This window comes from Argiope bruennichi, chromosome 11 (assembly GCF_947563725.1).
Source record: "Argiope bruennichi chromosome 11, qqArgBrue1.1, whole genome shotgun sequence".
Taxonomy (NCBI): Eukaryota; Metazoa; Arthropoda; class Arachnida; order Araneae; family Araneidae; genus Argiope; species Argiope bruennichi.
The window spans coordinates 20,148,154-20,169,607 of NC_079161.1; the positions used below are offsets into that span (position 1 = coordinate 20,148,154).

A 21,454-nucleotide genomic window follows, 5' to 3' on the forward strand; every position below is an offset into this window, starting at 1 on the left:
TTTGTTTGGTTTTTAGTGTTTGGCCTATGTGTTCATTGCTTGCATGTTTGTTTTAAAGATTGTACATTTTTATTACATATCTTATATTTATAAAGTAACTAAGTTATAGAAGAGTAAGTATTCAATAAAAAGTAGTTTTTCAAAATTGATGGTAACTATAATGAAACCATAGGCAACTATTTTCATATAAATTAAAGTAAATTCCATTAATTTATTCTAGACTCTCGAAAACAGAGTATAAATATAGTCTCTAATAGTAAAAAATGTAATAAAAAATCAATACAAAATGGATATAGTCTCTAATAGTAAACAATATAAAAATCAATACAAAATAGACATAAAAGACAAATGTATGAATAAATCAAGATATAACATAAATTTATATTTTTCTGAAGACTCTTCTTAATAATGGATAAGCAAAAACACAATTCATAGAGAATAAATATAGTCTCTAACAGTAAAAAAATGCATAAAAAATCAAACCAAATGGATATAGTCTCTAATAGTAAAAAACAATATAAAAAATCAATACAAAATGGATATAAAAGACAAATGTATGTTCTGAAGACTCTTCTTGATAATGGCGAGGAGATGAGACAGATATGTATATATTATCATGTGGAAAGGGACCCCGAGAAGAAGTATGAAGACAACGTAATTGAAATTGTTGAAATGTCTTTCAACAGAACTCTCGAAAGGACTATTCGATATCTGATTATACTTTAAAACTCTTTTGAAACGTTATTGTTAGGTACAGTATCTTTTGAAATGACATTCTGGTTCAGGGAATGGATGCGCGTTATGGTATTAGGTTGCAAGAACTTCACACTGACAAAACTGAATTCCTTCAACAATATGCCTTCCAAGCCTGGAGAACGAAAATCAGCAGCAAGGTCATATGGACATACCAAAGAAATCAAAGACAAATTTTTCGCTGAAATGTCCGAGGAAAATCGAGGCATAACTGTACAACAAATTATGCTTCATTCAAGGCTGGATTTTTGTATTAATGGAAAAATTTATTCCTTTTGCTCAATCCAATAATTAAATTTTTAGACTCCTTTAAACTTTTTTTATGTCTTTACCCTGACTGAAAATCAGTGACTTATCCAATTAAAATATGACGAATTTCTTTGATTTTCAGTAATATGGTCTTATCTTAATCGCTATGGCCAGCAAAGAATCATATTTTGTCACCGGCTCCCAATTCATGTATTTTCCGTCGTTTTTGCCTTCTGGCAAATTTATACCATTGGGGTTACTGCCTCCGCAAGCTGAGTACCACCAACCTCCCTGCTTCACAGTTGTGCAAGCGTCTGTCCATATGTCGTTTCTCTTGTCTTTAGTTGAAAATTTCATGCCTCTTAAAGTTGAAATTCCATCTCCTAAATAAAAAAGAAAGTAAACATGATATATACTTGGGATGAAAATTTCAGTAATGTTCCAAATATCTAAAAGGTTCTTGTATTTTAAGTATCTTGTCACAATTCTGATTTGCCGGAATAACAACAGAAGAAATCCTCAATCAAAATTCCGATGGAGTTGAAATCAAATTTTTGTTTTCAATCCGTTTAGAAAATCGAGTCTAAAATACAAATTCGGTAAAATCCTAGATGGGCCCACCTCTTGGCGACTTATTTGAAATCTCGCCAAGTTGACTACTAATTGAAAATTTGTTATTATTATTTTGCAATTAAAAAACAATATTTAAAGGCCAGAAATAATAATAAATATAATAAAAAATAAATAAATAATAATAAAATAAAATAATAAATAAATAATAATATAATAAAATAATAAATAAATAAAAATAAATAAATATAATAAAAAATAAAATTAAGTAAAAAAATCCGTCTAGGTTGCCACATTGGCGACGTTATCGCCACTCGTTTGGCAAGAATTCAAAAAGACGTCAAGCGGTGGGCTGTGCTAGGATCCACCCACAAATTCTTGTATACTATTAATGCCTACCAGGAATTAATCACAATATAGCTTGAAAAGGATGACAAGATAGATTCAGTTGAAATAGAAACTCACGCCAAAGGTTCATATTTCGTAACTATTGTACACCAGTGTCATGCAAGGTGTTCTCTGGTATGACAAGTTTATTAGAGAGTATACGAAAAAATTTGGAGAAGATCACTCCCGCTGGTTAGTATTTGAAACTCTAAAAAACAGAAAATCTTATTTGCATGTCGCGAGCAGCGTTAACGTTAAGCGGTAAGTTTCGCTTCTCTTTCTTTGTAAATGTTAAAGCATTTTAGCCTCGGTGCAATCACAATTATTATATACTAGCCGCTTTTGGCGACCAGCCGGTTCGCCAATCTTAATGCTCGTTAAAATTTTAATAATTAAATATTTTATGCAATTCCTACTTTAATAGCTTCTTCATGAAAATACTTTAAAACTTCAAATTTTGATTGTCATATAATTCACTCATAATATTATAAAGGCCTTCAGTCATAACGTAATATGTATCTCTCTAATTTCCTGTTAGCTCCCGTAGAAATTTATACTTTAAATTAAAGTGGGAAGGATTAATCTGCAATTAATATAATAATATTTTTTACTGAGACAAAGCATTTTTTTTTATAATATGATTACTGAAAACAGTCACTGAGCGTTTAAACTTTATGGGCACTAAAGAATATCTTTCTTAATTTATGTAAATTCTCAAGAATTTGTCAACAAAATTTTCTCAGATTCATCATGAGCAGATCGATTCATTAACAATGTTTAATTTTAAATGCATCAAACGCTAAGAAAATAAACAGAGTCTGTTTAAAATAAAATATAACATTTTTGAAAAATGTCCATCTGATCTCTCTGACTATGACAAAGATAACTCAAGACCGTTCTGAGCTAGATGCAGGAAATTTGGCATACTGTCTTTACACCAAATTTGCAAAATTCTACCACATTTTGAGCGAAATCTAAAGAGGGGTTGACCGTCTATCGGTCTGTACTTTCAGAGGCATGCAACACGATAACTCAAAAACGCAGATTTAAATCTGTGATTGATCGCAGATTTAATCTTATCAAAACGCGGACTTAAATCCATCGTGATTTTGTGACTTTAAGTTTAATTTTATGCCAAATCTTTGTTTCAATTGATAGAGAAAAACGTGCCTAAAACACAAATTCTATTTTTTTGGATATTATCAACCGTATGCCATGGATTATTCGCCAAATGACTCGCCAAGGATGACACGATAGATTCAGTAAAAATGCTAAATTTACGTCAAAGGTGAATATTTCGTAAATAATGTGCACCAATACCATGTAAGGCATTCACTGGGATACCATCTTTATTACAGAGTATGCGAGAAAGCTTTGAGGAGAATTTCTCATTGTTTATATTTTTACAAAATTTGCCTTAACTATACTTTTTCTTGAATTGACAAGTTAAGTTTGCAATCTCTATAATAATTTAGTAGTGCAGCTTCATATGAATTCGCAAACTACATTTAATGTCTCTTTTTCTGCGCCAATTATAAATTCGAACTTAAGATTTTAATTTGTGTGTTGTTCATGAGAATCAAAGGATTTTTTAATATAAATCTGATGAGATCTTTAATCACATGATAATTATGATTGAATAAATTAATTATGTATGAATTTAATAAAATGAATATTGAATGAATGATTATGAGTAAATTCTTATGTTTACTTTTTATTCCTTGAGATTATGGGGAAGAGGGGAGAACTTACCAGCTGTTCCAGAATAATTTCCAAAATGCAGCATATAATCTGCACTTTCATTTTCAACCCAGAATGAAGAATATATGGCGAAACTGCGTTCTCTATTTACTGTCTCTATATCAAAACGCATGAAGTAATTTCCCTGATTGGTCAAAGCATATATGTTCTCATTGCCTGAAATGGAATCAAAGAAATTAATGATATTACTATGGAATCAAAGAATTAATTAGCTACGGAATTGAATGGCGCTGCAAACGCCATCAGTGAATTCCACAGATAATCAACAAATTAGTCGATGAAAAACATAAATTAACAAGAAAGTGCTTTTGAAAGTTGTGAATTTTTTTTTCTTTCGCATCAATATAAAAGATTTAAATTTCACTTGTGAAAACAAAAAATGGCGCTTACCGATCCAAAATTCTTCCGTTATGTTGCCAAATCCGTATTTGTAATCGTGCCAGTTTCGGTAAAAGTCTATTTTGTTTGAGAAATTTCCTCTTCTTTGGATCACCTAAAATTTACAATAAATTAAGTTTTAAAATATTCAAAATTAAGAAAAAAAAAAAGATAATTTGTCTTAAACTCGAAGTTAAATTGCTACGTTGCTAAGAAATTTTAAAACGTGGAAGGAACTTGCAACATTTATCATTTTTTTCTGCCTTAACTTACATGACGTTAATGAAACGGAACTGAAAAGTAAAATGTAGCCTGATTTCATTGCTATTCATTAAGAAACTCTTCTTCAAAATTCAATTACATGAATGAATTTGAAACATCCAATATGACACAGAATAGACATTTTGAAATCTGAGCAATTTTAATACACACTTAAATAAAAAATGAAATAAAACACTAGCTTTTCATTTTTGTAACTGACATATATTTGGCATTAAATAAATTTTGAAAAATTAATATTTGTACAAGAGAACTCTACCTTATCATATACCAACATTCTGAAGTTGATAGGCATGTCATACATTGTATCATTTGAAAACCTTCATTGATTAATTAATGGTTCTTGGATCAGAACTTATATTTGCAAATTATTGCCTTTTAATTACTATCCAGAATTGTTTTTTTTTTCCCATTTGCATGTTTCTTTTTCGAAAAGTATATTGGAATTTAGCTAAGTGACTCCATCTGGTTATTGAAAACTTTCAAAATTAATTACATTAATGTGTATCATTTTGACCTACAATTTTCTACAAAATCTGATAATTTTACTATCGCCACTATTAAATTAATTATACACTGTGCGGGTTGAGGTTCGAACTCGCAACGTTAGGGTTCATAGCCGAGTAACATAACCACTAGACAAAAGAGTACTCTCTTCTCCGGAAGTTGTTATCTGGCTTATAATGTTACCACTACAACACTAATAATGAGAGCTTACACCAATTATAAACGAATGGAAGTGGTCTCCACGAAACTTTCTCGTAGATTCCCTAAAAAATTACTATGTCTTCCATACATAAAAATCATCAGGAGCGTGAACGCCACGATTGTTTAGAATTTTGCTGTAGTGTATCCATATAACAAAGAGGATAGTTCAACTAGCATCCTTTTAAGTTGCTTACTTCATTACACGTTTTTTGCCTTGGCAGATATTTTGTTCTCTGGTATTGGCGATTTGGCATCGTTGGCAATATGAGGAAGCACACTAAATTAGATTTCAACCCTCAGTTCTGCCTGAACATACTTAGATTTTTGTACATTAAAAATATGATATTTCTTAAAAATAACCACTCATACGTCTTAAGAAGCAGAATTTAATAGAAAACCTGATCTAATTTGAAGTAATAAAAGGAGTAACATTTAATACATCGGGTACACCAATAATCAGAATATAAACACAAGTTTTAATATTTCAGTAAAAAAACATTTCATATTACCGTCCAGCCTCCTCCATCAGTTTCCATATCACAATACACGCTTAGTGGCTTGCCTTCGAAGATACGATGCCTAGGCCAAATCTTGTATACGCCACTTTTTCTTTCTCCATTTTCAAGGATTTCTGAGCAGTCGATAGGTTTCTTGTGAAGAAATACGACTTTTGTGCAATTCTTGGAAGCATCTGCAAGCAAATATCAGTTTTTCACTTCAATCGATCATCAGAAAAAAATAGGATAGATTGACTAGACTAGAAAATACTTCGAGACTCTACCGCATATATTAAATTTCGAGATTTAATTTAGTAATTATTGAAAAATATTTAATATTAAAGTGCAAATATTATAAAAATAATCTACAAATCTAGGTTTATTACAAAGTTTATATTATTGAAAAGCTTTGAAGTTTTGAACAAGTGCCAAAAGATTGTATTATTCAGCTAGAACTGAAAGTTTATCGATGCATTTTAAACACATTTGAAGAAATTAACTATCGTTTGCAAATTTTAATCTTTCAATTAATCGCAAACAATAACTTTTTATGGTAGAAAGTAAAAATTTATTGTTTAATTTTACATGTATATTGAATGGAAAAAAAAAGTCGTCTGCTTTTCTTAACTAATAATGGAATTAATATCTTAACTGTTATGTATTTAAATATTTCAATTATATCTATTAAATGGAGTAAGTGGAAATTTATCATGTTTTTAAAAAATATATATTCTTCACCACAACTGTATTTGTTTCTAACTGTATGCCATTGGCAAACTTTAGGATTAACTGCATGTCATTAGCGAAAGTAGACAATGATCGCCGAAAAAGATCGGCAACATGATATGTTTGCCGATCTTTTTTGGCGATTTTTCGCTATTAGTCTGTTAATAAAAGTACTCATTCTTTGGTTAAAGCCATAATTGTTATCTTTTATTATTACAGTATTTTTAATACAGTATACTTTTAGTAATGCGGAAGATATCAAACCAAACGGCCATGAAATTAACAAAGGCTCCAGAATAATAATGTTCATTAAAAATGAGAACCATAGGTAGTCTTCCTGCAGTAATCTACATAAAATCTTAGTCAAATGTTTATTGTGTTAAGAATTATCGCTTGGGTAATGCTACATAATTACAACAATAACAAAATGAGAAAACATCGATGTTGAAAGTGAATTTTGGAATGGTTGGCAAATTTCAGCTCGTTAAAAGACTTTCTGATTTTTATTTAATTTTTGGAGAGGTTTAAAATTATGCTCAAATGCAAGTAATCAAAATTCCGATTGATAAATAAATATGCATGAATTCGGAAAGAGCTCTTTTAAAGTTCGGAAAACCTCTTAGAACCGCTTTCTTCAAATATTAAAAATTAGGGAAAAGTTTTAGAATTGTTTTGCTTAAAATATTATTTCTTTTCATAGAGGCACTTATGCTAAAAAAGGAGTACTATATTTGATATATTTTATTGATAAAGAATTTGATATATTTTAACTCCAATTGAGAAGGCACCATGCAATTTTATTGACGGTTCGATACAATTTGATAGTAAGAGTGAAAACCTCAAGTAGATCATGCGGTAGTCAACATGATAAGAAGTCATTTAACATTTTTTGATTGAAATCGTATAAAAACTATTATGATTACCAGAATATGCCTCACAAACATTTATTGTCATTATATCTCGCCAAATCAAACCATCACCCAATTCTTTAATGAAACAATAACTGTAAATGAAATGAAATACATACCACAGGTTGTATAGCTCTCTTTAGCCTCCTCTACCAGCTTCATCGCAATATTTAAATATGCTGAAACTTTTTCCTTGACACCGCATTTATTAGCAGTTGAAGAATTATCTTTGCAATCATTAACTGCAATGTAATCAAACAAAATAAGTATTAATACACAAGACTTGTATTTACAAAATAATGAACTTTACAGATATCTTACATTGATGTAATTATCCACTGAACTCAAAAGAAATACTTAAAGGAATTTAACATTTTTTCTTTACTCACACAAAAATTTATCATCAATGCAAATCGTAATCTTTCGTATTGATTGTATATTAATTTATCATTTACATGAGTTCCATTTTTGTCTCAAATCTTTGGATGACTCATATGCAATAATCTTATTCCTTTTTTTGTCTACATTATTAAAATTTATGTCTTTTAATAATATTTTCCCCGAACATTAAAGCCATTTGATAAATATCTTGTTTCAGAGACGATTTATTTCATCCATATCAAAAAATTGAGATGTTCAATTTTATGCGTAACATAATTTTCTATTTAAAACTCTTAAGCGAAATTTTTTTTTTACACTTCTTTAAAGTTGCCAGTTTTATCAAGAGAGAAATTTCAGAATTCCCAATTTTCCCTCTAGGTGTGGTCGCATTTGTTGCACCGCCCCATTGATGGCGTTGATTCCAACATGGTAAGCACCAAAACCTTACCATTATCCAATAACTTAACCTAAGCACAAATAACTTAAAGAATGCCCTAACTTGGGTACCTATGAAAAAGAAACCCATACCGAATATGCACCTGATTCTGCGAAACATCGCTCGTTAAATGAGTCCTTTTTTTACATTTTGTTTTGCTCGTTTTGTAAGGTGTTCGTCAAGTGAGGTTTGCTTGTATTAAGAATTATCTATCTTCTCCCAAATAATTTTAAAATAATTGGGAGAAAGCTCGCACAGTAAGACAAGCCAGGGAATATAGTTATCTCTTATACCTTCCATTAATAGTAATAAGTATAAACTAGAATATTAAATGCAATAAAGGAGAAATATGAAAGTATGAAAACCACGAATATAACTGAATTTAGAAAATACGAGATGCATGAAATCTGTAATTAATAATAAGATTTAAAGTGTAAAAAGATGAAGAAAAAAAAATATAAAATGCAAAATGCAAAATAGCAAACATAATATAAGATATAAAATAGTAATAATAAAGTATATGATAAGAGCCTGCGTCCTGGTACAGGGGTAGCGCGTCTGCCCCGTGATCTGGACGGGCGTCCCGGGTTCGAGTCCCGGTATGGGCATGGTTGTTCTTCCTGTTCTATCTGTGAGAGGTGTGAATGTGCCCTCTTGTAAAAAGGGGTTATACAAGCGAATGAGTGATGCGTGAGTAGTCAAGTCGTATACTTGGCCCTACGATAAAAAACAAGATGCACTCCCCCTTAGGCTTAAATCGGCTGTCTTCGAACAGCGGGTTTGTCAGTGGCAAGTGCCATAAGAAACAACAAAACAACAACATATGATAAGAAAATAATAAAAATTTAAATAGATATAAAATGTACCTTATAGTAAAAGTAAGTAATAAAAATAGTTGAAAATACTATTAAAAATAATAAGAACTAACAAATCTAATACATGATATAATTAACAATTCATAAAATAGTTTAAAATTCAAATTAATATATAGATAAAAGTGACATTAAGCAAAAGAAATTTTTAGTATATTTTATACAATGTTCTTGGTTCATATTTTTTCTAGCCTTATGCTATGCCAGTTTTAAAATTCCCAAAATTCTGTAACTGTTTGAAATTTTTTTAATCCTAACATGGATATATCTTGTTTTTAAATATACATATTAAGCTTTGCAGAGGGCAATTAAGATTTATCAACAGCAAGTTGCATAATAAGGTTAAATAGATCCGATTTTTGCCTTTCAAATTTGTATCTCAAGTTTTGTTACTTGATTGTGCCTCATTTGTTCATTTGCAATCTGTCATCGGGAGAAGGTTAATTAATCGACCTCCATCTCTTCTCTGTGTATATACTGCCATGAAAGCGAGAACCTAGAAAAACGATTCTAACCTTTGATTGTCAGTTTTAATCTTTATATGCCCAGTATAGAGTTAAAGATATTGATGCATTATTTGTGTGATATTTGAGATAAATAATTCACTATGTTATCAGCATGTAAATACAAGCATATTAATAACTAAAAATATTTTTTAAAACATAAATATAACTCAAAATAAATAATAACCGATACTAAGAGTTCGATTTGAATCGTTTATTTATTATTTCTGAAGGGGTGGGGTGTGGGGGGGGGAAATCTAGCTTAATTTAAATTAAGTTAGATTTAATTAATTAACAATTAAATTAAATTAATTCTTAATTAATTAGCAATTAGTGCAGAAGAAATATCAGAAGCCTGGCTGACTTAAATTAATAACAATAAAAAAAAAAAAAATTGAAAGTTTCACGAATTTGGCAATGTTTATTTTATAAGGTCATCTTTACTTATAATAAATATGAATGTTGTTTGCACTAGCTCGTTTTTGGAGCTCTACAGGCCAGATCTTTCGACCCACTGCTTACAAAATTTCGCAATGTATATCTTGCAGGCCGAAAATGTGCACCCCGGAGCGATTTTTTTAAAATTTTTAATTAGAATTTTAATTAATTAAAAATTAAGGAAAATTTTGACGTTTCTTCGCAGTTAACTTCCGAAAATATTACTGTACACAAAATATATTTTTATCACTTTAAAGTTAAAAAAAAAATATATTTTCAATAATATCAACATTTTAACCTATAAATTAAGTTTCTGCTTTTAATGAATTAAAAAATATTTTAAGCATGTTTTTCACTAATTTATTTCGAAAATAAATTTTAATCTGCACGAGAATGTTTTGTATACATTAGGAAAATTAGTTTTTATCAACGTTGATAAAAGCTCAAATTAAAAGATTAAATTAACTTTTACCGTAAGTTAAACCTAGAAAAGTAGTTTTCATGCGTTTATATGAAATGGAATTAATATAAAATATAATATTTTCTAAAAAAAATAAAGGGAAGGTAAATATTGCTGTTGTCTTTTTAAGCATCTATATTATGAATTCAATAATTCAGTTTTATTCAATTATTTAAAGCAAAGGTCGTTTAATATACACAGAATATCCGCTCTAATCGGACACAACAGCAAATTTCTAAACAGTTATTAGATGCATATGTCTAATACTAGGAAAAATGATTTAAATGAAGTAAAAAAAATATTTTATGCAGATTGTCTTAAATTTTATATTTTTAAATAAACTATCGGTCCTATGAGGTATATTTAGTAAAATATTCTTGAGACATTAATATTTTAAATACAAAATGTTCCAAACTTTTCAGACTAAAATTGATTGAGTTACGATAATTTGAATTTTATTATCTCTTAAAAACACGCAGTTTTTAATCACTCTTTTGACTATCACAAAAAAGATAGTCCTCTCAGTTCCCAGAATTTCCCCATGGAAAATTGACTTAATATAAAGAAATTATCGATTTTCCTAAAATAATGATTTTCAAAGCAGTATATCTCGGGCAAACTGCAAAAGATTGAAAAGTTAAATTTTCAAGATTATTTAGCTGAATATGATTCACAGAATCATAGGACTGTATAAAATTTAGACTTCATAATTCTTTTCAGAAATACATTTATCGACTGAAATAAAATAAAATAAAATATTATAATCTATGTCATTTAAATAATTTTGAAAGTAAAACTGAAAAGGGAATTTTATAATGAAACAGAGAATTTTTTGATATATATATATATATATATATATATATATATATATATATATATATATATATATATATATATATATATATATATATATATATATATATATGGTACACATAAAACTTCAATGGTACAGGATTCGATTTTCTGTTGTGATATTTTTAAAAGCATGTTTGGTTTCAGCAAAAAGTTTTTGTATTAATTGAAGTTGAATCACTTCCACTTCAATTTGAAGTCCAAATTTTAAGGCAATTGGCAGAAAATTAGAGAAATACATAGCGCAATGCATAGAATGGCGTAAGGCTGCTATAAAGGTATGAGTAATATGATTATAAATTAAACTGAAGCTTAAAAAATATTTTGCTGAAGAAACTATTAACAACTTAGTCAGATTTGATCGCAGGAGATTGAAACATTTGTTTATCAAGATTATTCTACTAAATATGATTAACAAGATCATAAGACTGTATAAAATTTAGACTTCATAATTGTCTGAAAGAACTATTAAGAGACTGAATTCCATAAAATATTTCATTGGATATTTTAGCTAGCATTAATCCTGGCGAACCAGCTAGTCGCCAAAGGCGGCTAGTAAGTAAATATTATGTTTTCGCAGTTTGTGATTCTAGTTTATCAAATCCTACGAATTTTTTTAAAAACATATATACTTACTTGGTTTACTGCAACTATATAAGCGAAATGTTTTCACTTTATATAAATAAAATTGAGATGTCTTGATTTTTGTAATTGTAGAAGTACAAACTGTTGAATAGATTTTCTTCAAATTTTGCTCACAAGATTTCATAGCAATTAAATTATTAGGTAATTTTATATTAATTAAAAATTATTGACATTGAGCATGCGCATGGAACAAGCAGTATCATGGTATTCAAGTTTTGCAAAGAAAGTTGAATTTAAAATTGTGCAGCATGGGAAGAGAGATATTTAAATGAAATTAATTTACTTAATTAAAAAATGTCTCTTCAAATTCAAAATTATTTATTAATTTACGGTTACTTAAAAATTGATTCAAATGATTAATTGTTTTCAGCAGTCTATGGAGATTCAAATTCATCGTTCAAATTAGCTATCTTGGTATTTTTTGTCATATGCTACTAATTGAATTATCCCTTTTATTATATTTATGTTATATTAATAAATCATGAAATTTTAAGAATTTTATGATTTTTTCAATATTGTTTCATACTGTCTGTAGTTTACCGCGAAACTATGAGATTTTAAAATTTGATTAAACATATTTTTTCTTTTTAATTTCTACTAAAAATAAAGATGAATGTATGTGTTTTGGCGCTCTGCAGGCCATAACATATGATTTTACATTTATTAAATTTAGCACATATGTGCTTTGGTGTGTGGAAATGTGCACATAGAGATGATTTTTTTTTGAAATTTTAATTAGAATTTGAATTAATTAAACTTAATTTTGATGTTTTCTCTCGTTAATTTCGCACATTATTAAAGATTTTGGTGGGAAGTATGCTTCCCACCAAATGTATCAATCTTTGTATGAAATTATGTAGGTTGGCATAAGTTCTGACAAATCTTTTTAGTAAGTCAGAAACTTGGATGCTTCAGTTCTTTATCTCAGACAAAATGGCGTGTCTTGATTTGTTACTTAATTATTAATTAACCAAATTAATTAATGAATCAAATTAAATTTATCTAATAAGCTAAGAGAATCCTTTTTCTTATTCTAATTTCAAGCCTAAAAATATTTTAGCATAATATGACTAGAAAAAAATGGCCCTTTAAAGGCTTAAGCGATCTTTGGGATTCTGTCTAATGCTAATATTAAATATATTTTTACTTTGACATATGTGACGTTCACACCACGTAGCTTTTAATAGTTGATTTGATATGTGATAACATTAAATTTTTCTATAATCATTTATTGTAATAAATATTTCAAATATTGCTCAAAAAAGTAGAAGTACAAGATAGCTTCTGATGACACTTTTGTGAGAATGAATTAAACAGTTAATTTTTCATTAATAAAAAAATTAAAATAATTTCATTCTGAGTACTGTTCATTTCAGTATCCTGAGACTACCACTTTTCGACGATTCTATCGCATTAAGGGGTGACACGTGGAAGGACGGTGCATTTCCGGAATTTACTTTATTGTTAAAAGTAAACATCTCTTTTTCTCTTTCCTCTCACCCCTATTTTACCGAATTAAATCCATCCTAACGCATGCGCAAAAGTGCGATGGGTTTTAAAATCCGTTGGAAAACAATATATCTGGACAGTAGAATACAAATAATACAAGAATAAACAGGAAACATATTTCTTTGTGCTTACCGCAAGATGGATGAAGGGTTTTTGCTTTTGAGATCAATTCTTTAGCAAGATCTAAAACTACAAAATGCTTTTCTTTCTGTTCACACGATAATGAGTCTGCGTCTGTCTCAAACGCTGAAGAATCTGCTTCTGTCTGGATGGAAGTTAAAATAACGCAAACAACCACACCGAAAGTTATTTTTGCATTCCACCTATAAAAGAAATAAGTAGTGATTTTAAAGAAAAAAAGTTTCAATTCTGATATTCAAGCATTAATTTCATTCTCAATATGCATAATTTCAGAACACAGATGATGTTCATGAAAAGAGATGTTGAGGACTGTTTGGGTTCTTAAATCCAGTGGTATTCGCCTTCTTGCTTTTTCAATTTCTGTTTGATATAGGAATTCGTAACAGTTCGTAAATGCGATTGAAATTTTTAACAGTTTGTAAACTCATTGGAAATTCGTAAAAGCTCATAAATACGATGGGAATTCTTAATAGCTTGTAAATGAGATGGAAGTTCTTAATAGTTCATAAATGCGATGGGAATTCGGAATAGTTCTTAAATTCAATTGAATTTCGGAATAGTTCGTAAATTCAATGGAATTTCGGAATAGTTCGTAAATTCAATGGAATTTCGGAATAATTCGTAAATTCAATGGAATTTCGGAACAGTTCCAAAATTCAGTGGGAATTCGTAACAGTTCCAAAATTGAATGGGAAATCTCAACAGTTCGTAAATGCGGCGAGAATTCTTAACAGTTCGTAAATTCAATAGGATTTCGGAATAGTTCCCAATATCAGTGGGAATTCATATTAATTCGTAAATGCGATTGGTATTCTTAACCGTTCGTAAATTCAATGAGAATTCGGAATAATTATAAATTCGATGAGAATTTGCAAGATGACATCAGCTTTTCCACTTCAATTTTGATTATATTATGTGTTTGATAAATTACCTGTATTATCAAGGAAGAATACATTTTTTTGTCTACAAAAGCATTTATTTAGACCTTTCCTTTTTTATATTTCTTCCATTTAGGCAATCTCATCAAAAATCTATATAAAAAAATTAGAAACCTTGAAATAAAAATCCTGTTAAAGAAATTAGTAACATACCGTGATCTGAAATATTGACATTAAAAAAAAAGACCTTGAAACTATTAACAGTAAACGAATTCTACAAAATAATCTCAACCAGATTCTTCGAAAAATTAGAAAGTAGCGAAAAATATATCATATAAAAACATATGATATAAATCAAAAAACATAACACAAAACTTCTTCAGAACATTGGAAGACCCACAAAATTGTAGAAATAATCCTCTGACACCTTACTATGCCAACCTGATGCTGTGAAAACGAAATTGCTGAACGATATTATTAACCTCTTTAAGCGGTTTTTTTTGCCATATCTACATATATCAATCAGTTTATATCTTTTTATGTATTCATTTGTGTTATTAAAAAGTGTTTCCATATTTGTCATGAAACTTTTTCCAAGCAATCGATGCGACACGAGTTCAAGCAATCCGAGAACTCTCAGCACTTCGACATCGAATTATTTGAGCTACAAACTCGTTTATTTACCAAAAGGTCATTGGCAGCAATTTTACAAGTCCTTGTTTAGTCGCTACCAGTATTTTCTTAATTGTATTTACATTTATCACTTCATTGTTGAACTACTGATAAACGTACGATGATTTTCTCATGATAGAATGGGCATTTGTTCTCCACGATTTATGATCACATAAAGATCAATAAACATTTAATTTAGACTTCTATTTGTTCATATTTGTCTTTTTAAACTCAAATTTTGTTGAATCTGTCTAGGGATGACGAATATTTTCAGAGCGGTTATTACGTAACCAATATCAAAAAGTCACACATACAAGTGATCTTTTCAGAGAGGGGTGTGATTCAAATCCTTGATACGATCTTACTGGTGATATTTCGATTACAGGTTTTGGATCACGATAGAAAGTAACAATCGATACGATATCACTGAAATTTGCCGGAGCGGTGACTTCACTGGAAAGTAACAATCGATACGATCTGTCCAATGGAAGCTCTCGAAAGAAATCTGTGATTGGATTGAAAAGTGAACGGACCGGTTATTGGAATTATCGTATCGTATCATTGAATTGCATATCACTGAAATTTATCGGAGTGGTGATTTCACCGGAAAGTGCGAGGCTTCACTGGAAAGTGGAAGTCACCGCTCCACTTTACGGGAGTGACCGATATTCGTATTTGATGATGCACTATTCCATACAGATCATTTTTAATTGCTCGTGACATGATTGACTTTGATTACATGTACTATTTTTACTGCTGGCGCCATCTATTGGTAGAATATAGGACTAAAGTAAACATTTTAAATAAATGACATATATTTTTAACTCATCTTTTCCAGAAAATGGTTCACTCTAATAAATAAATAGTTTTGAGAAAAAAAAATTTAAGAAGTAAGCTGAAACAGATAAATGAATTCAATCACACGTTACTTAAATTAGTAAATGAAGTATTAATTACAATGAATAAATTTTATATTTAATACTAAGTAATAATTTTTAATTAATAATATGATTGAAATAACAGATATTTGGAACGCATATTTAAAAATAACAATAGCAATATTATTTGTTATTAAAAAAATCGTGGATTATGCATCTCTAAATCTGTCTAGCAACTCAAGAAGTGAAAAAAATAAGGTAACATTTGTTGAGTCCAGTGACATAGGTTAGAGTATCAGATTAGATACCTGCCCTGATCTCTATTTCCATGAAGAGTAAGATCATGGATTATACTTCTTTTTAGCCCTGAAAGATAAAGTTTATAGATTTATTTCAATTAATTGTTATTTTTTGAAATCACTAATAAGTACAAAATCAAAAAGACGCTTTATAAAAAAAATTAATTTTGCATTTTCCATTAACCGCGAGCAAGTTTTCAGAAACCAAAAACAATATTATTTTTATTTAAACAATTAATTTCTTCCGTAAGATAAAACTAATCATATATTATTAATGTATCAAATAAGCATGAACACATCAATATTATTAACTTACATGTTTTCCGATGCGACAGTGCTACCAAAACATGGAGAGAGATTGTCACCACATCACGTGAGTAAACTCAATATTTAAAGCAGTGTTTCTTATATGGAACTGCGCCTTGATATCCTCTTATCAAGATAAAGTTGAAAAAGAGGTTGAAACTCTTGAAAATGAAGATACGGCACTTCTATTTAAAATCTTATCGTCCATTAGCATAAAATCTGATAACTCGTAAAAGACGTATGGTAACTCTTTCTTATCTATATTATTTTCGAAATTATAGTTCCGATAAGCTCTTTCTCCTCAAGCAGTGACTTCATGTGATAAGGGAAGGAAAAATATGATAATTAGGAGAATTCGAATGTGAAAGTCTTGTTTTGATTGTTAAACCAATAGAAGTAATCTCTCCCAAACTTTCTCGCATACATTTTAATAAATTTATCATATCAGAGACCATTACCTTACATGGCGAGAATTTAGCATTTTTACTGAATCTATCGCGTCATCCTTGGCGAGTTATTTGGCGATTCATTCCTGACAAGCATTGATAATATCCAAAAATCAAATTTGTGTTTTAGATGCGTTTATTTCAGCTGTATAAAGCAAAAACTTTGGCACAAAACTACACTTGTTGTCACAAAATTTCATATCAGATTTGATATATTTAAGTCACTGCGTTTTTGAATTATTGCGTTTGCATGTTTCTGGAAGTACAGACCGACAGACAGTCAATCCGTAGTTGGATATGGCTCAAAATGTGACAGGTATCTACAATATAGTTGTTAAATCTGTGCACCGAATTTTATATATCTAGCTTTCTTTATTTTGTATTTATCGCTTTCATTTTTAATCGAACAGTCTTTTAATCTTAACAGAATTTTTAATCGGAATGTATTTTGCTCAAAATTTTATAGAAATCTACAAATTTGGTGTACAGTTTGCACACCAAGTTTCATACATTTGGCTCAAATGTTTTAAAGTAATTTTTGTCACAGACAGATGGAAATTTTCCAAAAATGATTTTCGAACTCATGTAAATCTACAACGAGGAGATTCGTCAAAATCTCGAGTTCGAATTTTTTTAACGGTTACTATACTATTTCGGTACTATAATGTTCTCTATCCAATAAAAATACAAAAGTAAACTATTCTAAAAATGACACAAGAAGTTCTCAAGCTCCCAAAAGTTGGGGGAAGGTGCTTAGACAAATGCCTACTTTGCTGATTTAGCAATCTGGCCCTACGATTCAAGGCAACCAGATTTGCTATACGCTAAGATATGGAGTTGCATTCGGATAGAACTAAAAACCAATTGGTTTAAGATTCATAGTCTACAAGAATTAAAAGCTGGTGATAACGATTTTCTTGAAGAGTTCGTTTTGACGCTCTTGGCATGGCCAGGATGGCCTCAGGCAATTCCAGTATAGATCTCATCATCATCACTTTTGGTATAGACTGTGGACATTTCCATCTCAAGGCAAGTTAACTGAATCAGAATTATAAGGATAACTCTACACATTACCTTAGAAATGGAAGAAAGGGAGTGACAAACGTTTTATTAGATATTCTAAACATTAAATACATATGCTAGGAGATATACAGGGTGGTTATAATTATTAAACTTCCCATATAAACATCACCCTACAACGCAAACGGATGAACGGATTGCAACGAAATTCGGTATAGAGACTATACACGAGATGCGCTCACATAATTTTGAAAAAAAGTTTCAGTTCCAAAATGTTCCACCAGAGGGCGCCTTTTTCGGAAAAACATTAATTTTAACACAATAATAAAAGTCCGAAGATACAGAAACAATATTAACAATCCGGAAGAAGAATTATGAGTAATAAAAAGTAAAACTGGGGAAAGTTGACAGTTATAGGAAAAAAATGTCGAGATTTTCATGCTTGCGAAGAAGCTTTATGCAAATCAGGTTAGGGTAAGAGTTTTTGTGTTTTAGTTTATATTAACGTCCCGTTCTAAAGCAACACTAGGGCTATTTTGGGACGGACCTCGTAGTTTTGAACCGCGGTCAGATGACGAGGACGACACCTGAGCTAGCACCCCGTCTCCACGCCACACCACACCAGCGAGAAGACGTTTGGCATGACGGATTTAACGTGCAACAGACCCCCTTACACAACGGTTCTTCGGTGGAATCGGGTCTCGAACCTGAAACTCTACGGCTCACAACTTATCACCAGGCCACTGCGGCCTCAGGTTAGGGTAAGAAACGTTTACAGTCGTTATCATGCTTTATGTCGATGTTTCCGGCTCTAATGATGACGGTATCTTGTTGCGACGTTGAATGACTTAAAGAACTTTATAATGCTTCATGTGCGAAGCATCACAACTGATCAGTCACGATCTGCTGTTGAGCACACACTGCCCATTGATTTGAAATTTTGCAAATGAATGAGAGTGGTCACATGGAGCACCTTTCCCTACATCATCCTGGACACGATAAACAACTGTTCCTCTTGTGCAATTTCGTCCTAATCTGTTCTTGTTTCTACCAACTGAATTGGATATTTCCCCCACCCCGCTCAAGCAGCGTACTGTTATTTTCTTCCTTAACTTTACTTAATGTGGTTAGATGACAAGGTGATCAGAAACTAGTCAATAAATATTAATATTGTTTCTATATTCCGTTTTGATCGTTCATTGTGTTAAATTTAATGTTTTTCTGGAAAAGGCGCCCTCTGGTGGATATTTTGAACTAAAATTTTTTTTGACATTCCGTGAGCGCATCTCGTGTATAGTCTATATACCAAATTTCGTAGCAACCCTTTCACCCGTTTGCATTGTATGATACTGTTTATTGGGGAAGTTTAATTATAACCACCTTGTATAACCCTTCATGACCTACCATAAGCATCCAAAGGAAAGTAAACAGATGAAAAGCAAACCTTTTTCACAAATAACTAACAAAGGAATGAAACATTGATCTCTGCTTCCATGGAGTGGACTGCTTCTATGAGAAAATAACAAGGAACAGACCAAGCCGACAATCCTGCTGCCTTTCTTAAGATTTAGATAAGGCAGCCATTGTCTGATATTGTCTCATCTTCGGGGTGGAATGTTTGCAGGTTGGAAAATCAATTTTATCGAAAAATTGCCATTTAAGCGGTTCTAATGCAGATTAAATTTGTAAAGGTCAATTTTATCCTCTGGTATCGCATGGAAATATAGAGAAGGGGATGCGACACAGGTGTCACCATCATCATTATAATTACGAGGTTCATTCCAAAATAGCCTTCGAGTTCTACAAAACGGGAAATTTACCCTTTTCACTCAGGAAAGTATTTCGATGCCAAATTATTAAAATAACACAAAGACTTGCTTATTACTATGAAAAAAATATTTATTATAGTTTTAAGTTGAATTTTACCGAAAAATTAATCTACATCTTCTTACCATTCTTTAGGTATTTTTAAAAAACCATAATTAACAAAATAAATAAAATGTCAAAATGATGCACCGTCTTGAATGGTGAGTGAGTGGCAGAATCCGAATGCAAAGGGTTAATATAACTAAACGAAACCAAAGAAATGATAAAAATCTTAGACAATAATTAAAAATGAGGTAAAATTCGACAGAAGCATTTATATCAAGCAGTTAGAAATTTCAAAGAAAAGGAGTTGAAATAAAATTCTAAAAGGAAGAAATAATAAGTCTTCACTCGAAGACAAAATTAAGATAGTCGAAATTAAGCCATAACTTCCCAGATGCATCATAAAAAAACCAAAAAAAACAAAAACAAACCACCAAAAAAGCATTTAAAAAGAAACGAATACAATATTGGATATCATACAGAGAAAACCCCCGCTGTCCTGTTTTCCGACAAAGAGAAGATATTAAAGCAATACTAGTTATTTTAGCACTGTCCCCAATCAATTAGTTTATAGTCAACTTAAGAACACACAAAAATTATTAGTCAATTGCGATTCCCACAGAGTTGGGCAACTCCTAAACATAAAACATTCACAAATGCCAATCACTAGAACATACTAAGAATTGTGGCTTTCGTGTTTGTCACCATAAAATGGAAGAATACAACAGCAATTATCCTCGGTGCATCAACTGCAGTTGTTATGGGAATACACCTACAAACAAACTGTCATCTGATAGAAGACGCCCATTCTTTGTTGTCAAACTTGGAACTCTAACCAGCAATGCTGTCGATGAATGACAACAAAAATGAACTGGAGGTCTGACAATAATTGTTGAGGTTTAGCAATGTGAATCAGGATCCTGCTAAATCTCCAGAATGGTCGACCTCAGCCGTCACCCACAATCCTGACCTTTATTGAAATTAATCTCTGCGCATCTGAAACATTATGTTTTACCGAATATTTGTAAAAATTATAAATCAATTCTCATTTGGTTCGAATAACCATACATATTTTACGAGAAATAGCCGATATTCCAAGATCTTAGAAGTAATGCTATCGAATAACAGTGTCATTACTTTATTGCTACTTTGAATTCTTCATCTGGAGAACCGTAGACTTTTTTTAATAGTGCAAGTGCAAACTGATCAAAGTTCCCTCTCTATGACACTGAATTTTCCTTCTAGTAATATCCACGACACCCTTCAGGAGCTAGACATCTACCTAACCAATATCGGATCAGAGTAACGTCCACAACAGAATATGACAGGTCAGGACAGCCTGGTAGGTAGGGTGCAGGATTCGCATCCCTTGGATTGCGAGTTCGAGCCCCGCCAGCCGAAGATTCTCCGTGTACATGGTGGCTGGTGCGAGTATAAATCTGTCGTAGCCACAAAGTCCTGCAAGTCGAGGCAAACCACTGGGGTACTGGATAAGACTGGTCGTTCTCTGTTTCATGTCTAAAGTACGATCTGAATTTCTATCTGACTACGAATGAATGAAGTCCGCTCCGTGTAAAGGGCTGTGACAAATGAATAGCCAAGATGAACTCTTGGCCCTAGATGGCGCTACTGA

At 30.9% G+C, this 21,454-nt stretch overlaps 1 protein-coding gene across 1 annotated transcript; it reads right to left on the reverse strand.

The window, feature by feature from the left end:
• Positions 1-381: 381 nt before the first annotated feature.
• LOC129957186 (techylectin-5A-like) lies at positions 382-16,585 on the reverse strand. Its single transcript, XM_056069382.1, has 7 exons — positions 16,497-16,585; positions 13,445-13,635; positions 7,336-7,458; positions 5,595-5,776; positions 4,111-4,213; positions 3,712-3,876; positions 382-1,385 (listed from the first exon to the last, which is right to left on the reverse strand). Coding segments are annotated over exons 1-7 (1,011 nt in total). The 5' UTR covers positions 16,499-16,585; the 3' UTR covers positions 382-1,140.
• Positions 16,586-21,454: the final 4,869 nt, after the last annotated feature.

Excerpts from the sequence above, each read along its gene's own strand:
- LOC129957186 (XM_056069382.1), bottom strand. Across the intron at positions 7,459-13,444 it reads AACCCTTCATCCATCTTGCG|TTAATGATTGCAAAGATAAT; the intron begins GTAAGCACAAAG and ends ATTACATTGCAG. Across the intron at positions 3,877-4,110 it reads AACGGAAGAATTTTGGATCG|GCAATGAGAACATATATGCT; the intron begins GTAAGCGCCATT and ends ATTCCATTTCAG.